The sequence below is a fragment of the Plasmodium gaboni genome, chromosome 1, assembly GCF_001602025.1.
Source record: "Plasmodium gaboni strain SY75 chromosome 1, whole genome shotgun sequence".
NCBI lineage: Eukaryota > Apicomplexa > Aconoidasida > Haemosporida > Plasmodiidae > Plasmodium > Plasmodium gaboni.
In genome coordinates, this window is record NC_031481.1 from 2,757 (window position 1) to 7,852 (window position 5,096).

The window sequence follows — 5,096 nt, forward strand, 5'->3', positions numbered from 1 at the left end:
AAAAAAAAAAAAAAAAAAAAAATAAAAATAAAAAAAAAAAAAAAAAAAAAAAAAAAAAAATATTTTTATTAAAATTAAATATTTAAAAAAAAAAATAAAAAAAAAAAATTTTTTTTTTTTTTTTTTTTTTTTTTTTTTTTCCTTGCATGAATGTATTTGTTATTTTAAATTTTGTTTACATATTTATTTCTTTTAATTTGCTATATGATATATATATGTCAATTATTTTGTAATTTATATTTTTTATATTCTTTTTATTTTTTTTTTTTCCATATAATTTGTATTGTGTATTTGTCTTTTAATGTTTTCATATTTTATTTGTCTTATTTTTTTTTATAATTAAAAAAAAAAAAAAAAAAAAAATTATAAATATAAATGAATAAAGAACTTTTTTTATAAGAACATATATAAATAGAAAAAAGACTTAATAATAGTTTTCTTCTAAATAAAAAAATATTCCGTTTATTTTTTTTTTACTGTTTTTTTTTTTAAATAAAAAAAAAATAATATCAAATAAAAATAATATCTTTTATTATTGTAATTTGCAAAATAATAAATATATTAATTCTAGTATGATCCTATTAAAATTTTTCTACCTCAAGAATCATTCCTCAGTATAGAGAAACAATTAAAATAAATTCATATAAAATAATATATAATATAATATATGTATTAAAAATTAATATTTTGGAACTACATGTTTTAAAAAATAATTAAATTCATATTAAATTAAAATTATTTCTAAACAAAATTTTTTCCCGTAAATATATACGTATATTTTATGTTAAAAGTATATTACTGATACAATAAATTATTATATATTACAAAATAAATATAAAATATAATTATAAGTATATATATATATATAACATAATATTACTAATATTCCTAATTATTCAATTACAATAGAATCTTTATTTTGTTACAAGAAAAATATTTTTTAAGGATAAAATGAAAACAAAAAAATATATATTTTTTTTCAACTAATAAAACAAAAATACAATATATATATATATATATATATATATATATATATATATATATATATATTATATTTTACCAAAATTTTATATTCTTTAAGAATATATTAGTTCATTATGCTTCTTTTTTTTTTTTTTTTAAAAAAAACATTTTATTATCACACAACAAAATGTTCAAACATATTTACACATGAAAAAAAAATAATAATAATATATTATAATTTTATTTTTATTTTATTGCTTAAATTAAAAAAATAAATAATATTTATTTATACTCAAAAAAATTTACAAAACATACATTTGGAAGATTCCAGTTTTTATTAGTTCCATTATATTGTAATAAGCATGTACACTTATATATTACATCTAATTTAATAATTTTAAATTAAAATATATATATATATATTTATTTATTTATTTATTTGTAATACAAAACATCACAAAAATAACATTTAAAAAATTTTAGTAATAAATAATAATTATGTTATTTTTTGTTTTTATCCTAGGGTTCATTTCTTATAGTGTATCATTTTTAAAATACTATTCCCAATAAAAAAGAAAAAAAAAAAAAAAGTAGGTTCATAAAAAATGTAGTGCCTTGAACAAAATACATACATATATAAAATATATATATATAGGTATATAATATAATTAATTAATCTTAATATTTTCAAGATATGTTATTAGAATCATAGAATTTCATAAATTCTGTAATGAATAATAAATATAGTAAAAATGTATAAGTTATATTCTTGCATATAAAAAAATATAAAAATATAAATATCATATTCATTCTAAATTATTAAAGAGAAATATTTATATATTAAACCTTATTATATATATAAATTGTATTGACACTACAAAATAAAATAAATAAATAAATATATATATATATATATATTATTTAATATACAATATTTAACGCATCAGAAATGTTATAATTCGAATGTTATATTATTAAATAATATAAATTGATCAAAAGTTCATGTAACACTTTTTATATAAAAAATATATAAGATATATATATATATATATTATTATTTAAATACATAATATAATATATATTATTTATTATAATAATTACACATAAAAGGAAAAATAAATATCATATAAAAAATAAATATATATATATATATATATATATTAACTTTTTTCATTTTTAAAATGATGGTATTTTCTTCTATTAAAATATTCCTTTTTTCTATTGTATTGGAACTTTTGTTATTATCAGATAGGGTAAAAAAAATAATGAACAAACATATAATATATATATATATATATTATTTATTATTATTCTTATTATATTTGATAAATTAGAAAAATATATATAAAAACTCATTAATAAATAAATATGCTTTTATTTTTTTTACAATTGTAGAACTTGATTCCTTCATGTTATGAAGATGTATACAGCTTCAAAAAAGTAACAAGACAAAATATATCTATAAGAACCTTATCACAATGTTTGAATACACAACCAATAAGTAAAAAAYAATCAGTCGAAGATAAACTAAAGGAAAAGGTAATAAAACAAAATGAAGACACAAATGAAAAACAGACAAGTATAATTGATGAATCTGAACAAGAAAATTCAATAGACTTAAATGATTATACTAACATTGGTTCAACTCTAAACCCAGATGAAATCCATAATTGTTAATATGAAAAAAATATATTCCTTGAAAAATAGTGTTCACGCATGATACCACCAACTACTATAAATATATACATATAACGCTTAATAAATTTTTATGTTAATTTTAAAACATTCAACCAAACAAATTGTGTACAAATTATTAATTTTTTCTTATGTTTAATTATTTCATAAACCATTTTTCTTTTTATAAAATATTTTAATCTTTATTTGCCTCATTACATTATTATAAAAACATATAATTTATCATATTCATTTATCTATAATTTCAGCCTTTCCAAAATAAATCCTTTTTTTATTTTTTATTTTTTGCAATGTATTTTGTTATAGAAATTTTTATATTGTATAATTTTTTAAGAACTGTACTAATAAAAAGGTACATTCAAATTATTGTAAATACATAAATGAGATATTTAACAAAATAATAGTTGGAAAATCACAAACATTATGAAAAAAGAAAAAAATATTATTATATATATTTACGTGGCTTAATATAATTACAGAAAATATTATATATATATATTAAATACTTATTAAAATATTGACTTCATTTATATTTTATTAATTAATTTCTTCATTGAACTCTATCCTTCCAAAATTTATCTTCATATATGCCTTTCTTATTTATTTATTTTATAAGGCTATTATTGAACCTTTTCTTCTGTTCATATAATATTTCATATATTACAAATGAAGTTAAGGAAATGTATATTCTAAATATGTTTATTATGATATTTTTTCATTCACTTTTACACACATATATTTATTTATAAATAATATAACATGTGAACATTCAATGCATATAAGGTAATTATATAAATAATATAAATATATATATATATATTATAAACTACTACATAAAAATAATTAAAATAATATATATTATATATTTCAAAAAAAAAAAAAATTTCATATTATAAATATATAAGCCTTTTAATTTAATATATTTTTATATATAATAAAAATTATTTATATAACATATGACATTATATATAAAACAAATAACATAACATTATATAAAGATATATTAATATATTAACATAATTTATATAATATATAACATCATATATAAAATTAAAAAAATAATAACAAAAAAAAAAAAAAAAAAAAAAATTACATAGTATGCAAATTACAACATATAAAGTCCCTGGTGACATATAATATATAGCACAATAAAATAAAAAAAATAAAAAAAATAAAAACAACACTAAAGTATATAATGTATAAAAAAATTAATATATCATTTATAAAATGTAACTGATATATACTATATGATGTTTATACATATAATTAAAAATAATAATAAACAAAAAAAAAATTAAAACACAATATAAAATTTATATAGTTATATATAAATAAGGTATAATCAATAATATATAGTGTGTAAAAGCTAAAAGAAAAATAACATAAAATATATATATATATATATATATATATATATATATTAAATATCATAATATATATAATAAAAAAAGAATTAAAATAACATTCAATATTTCTCTTTATATACAATAAAATAAATAAAATAAAAAAAATAAAAACAACATTAAAGTATATAATGTATAAAAAAATTAATATATCATTTATAAAATGTAACTGATATATACTATATGATGTTTATGCATATAATTAAAAATAATAATAAACAAAAAAAAAATTAAAACACAATATAAAATTTATATAGTTATATATAAATAAGGTATAATCAATAATATATAGTGTGTAAAGGCTAAAAGAAAAATAACATAAAATATATATATATATATATATATATATTAAATATCATAATATATATAATAAAAAAAGAATTAAAATAACATTCAATATTTCTCTTTATATATATGATTTATGATGAATATGTGCGAGTAAAATTAAAAGTATATACATACATATATATATATATATATATATATATATATATATATATATTTATTTATTTATTTATATTTATTAACGTAAAAAAAAAAAATAATCATAATAAATATTCATACATATTTATATATTTGTGATGAGAGATATTCATTTCATATATTTATTACGAGTGCGTGTGTCTATATATTTATTATTATTTTTTTCTTTGAATATGGAGAACCATAATAATGATATTTAATTAATTTATAGAAAAATTATAGAATAATATCTGATATCACCCGTGTTTATACTTTTATTTTCACTTCAGAGTGATTTCCTCTTTTAAATAATTATCTTCATCTTTTTTTTTATAAATTTTTGAAATCCAATCAAGAATTTTTTGTAAAATTTTTTCATTTCCTGGTTCCATAATAACAAGATGTTCGTTATTTTCGAGGGTTACTAATTCTTTTTTATCACTGACTAATCTGTTATAAAAAATTTCTAAACCTGGATAATAACAAAGACAATCATTTCTCGCATGGAAAAACAGTATAGGTATATTTCTAGGAATATCATCTATATGTTTATGTAAAGTATCTAAAGATTTA

The 5,096-nt window shown here is 14.2% G+C and overlaps 2 protein-coding genes across 2 annotated transcripts in view; one reads left to right on the forward strand and one right to left on the reverse strand.

Moving 5' to 3' along the window:
* Window positions 1–2,144: 2,144 nt before the first annotated feature.
* PGSY75_0102300 (putative exported protein) lies at window positions 2,145–2,640 on the forward strand (the record flags this gene model as incomplete). The annotated part of the gene is made up of 2 exons (XM_018783578.1): window positions 2,145–2,216; window positions 2,359–2,640. 2 exons carry the CDS (start codon window positions 2,145–2,147, stop codon window positions 2,638–2,640), a joined length of 354 nt encoding a protein of 117 aa, XP_018643862.1.
* Window positions 2,641–4,804: 2,164 nt separating this feature from the next.
* Window positions 4,805–5,096, reverse strand: part of PGSY75_0102400 (putative lysophospholipase) — a gene marked incomplete at both ends in the record, with an annotated part of 891 nt that continues 599 nt past the window's right edge. The window contains one exon of the mRNA XM_018783580.1: window positions 4,805–5,096. Within this exon, the coding sequence (XP_018643863.1) occupies window positions 4,805–5,096 (292 nt within the window).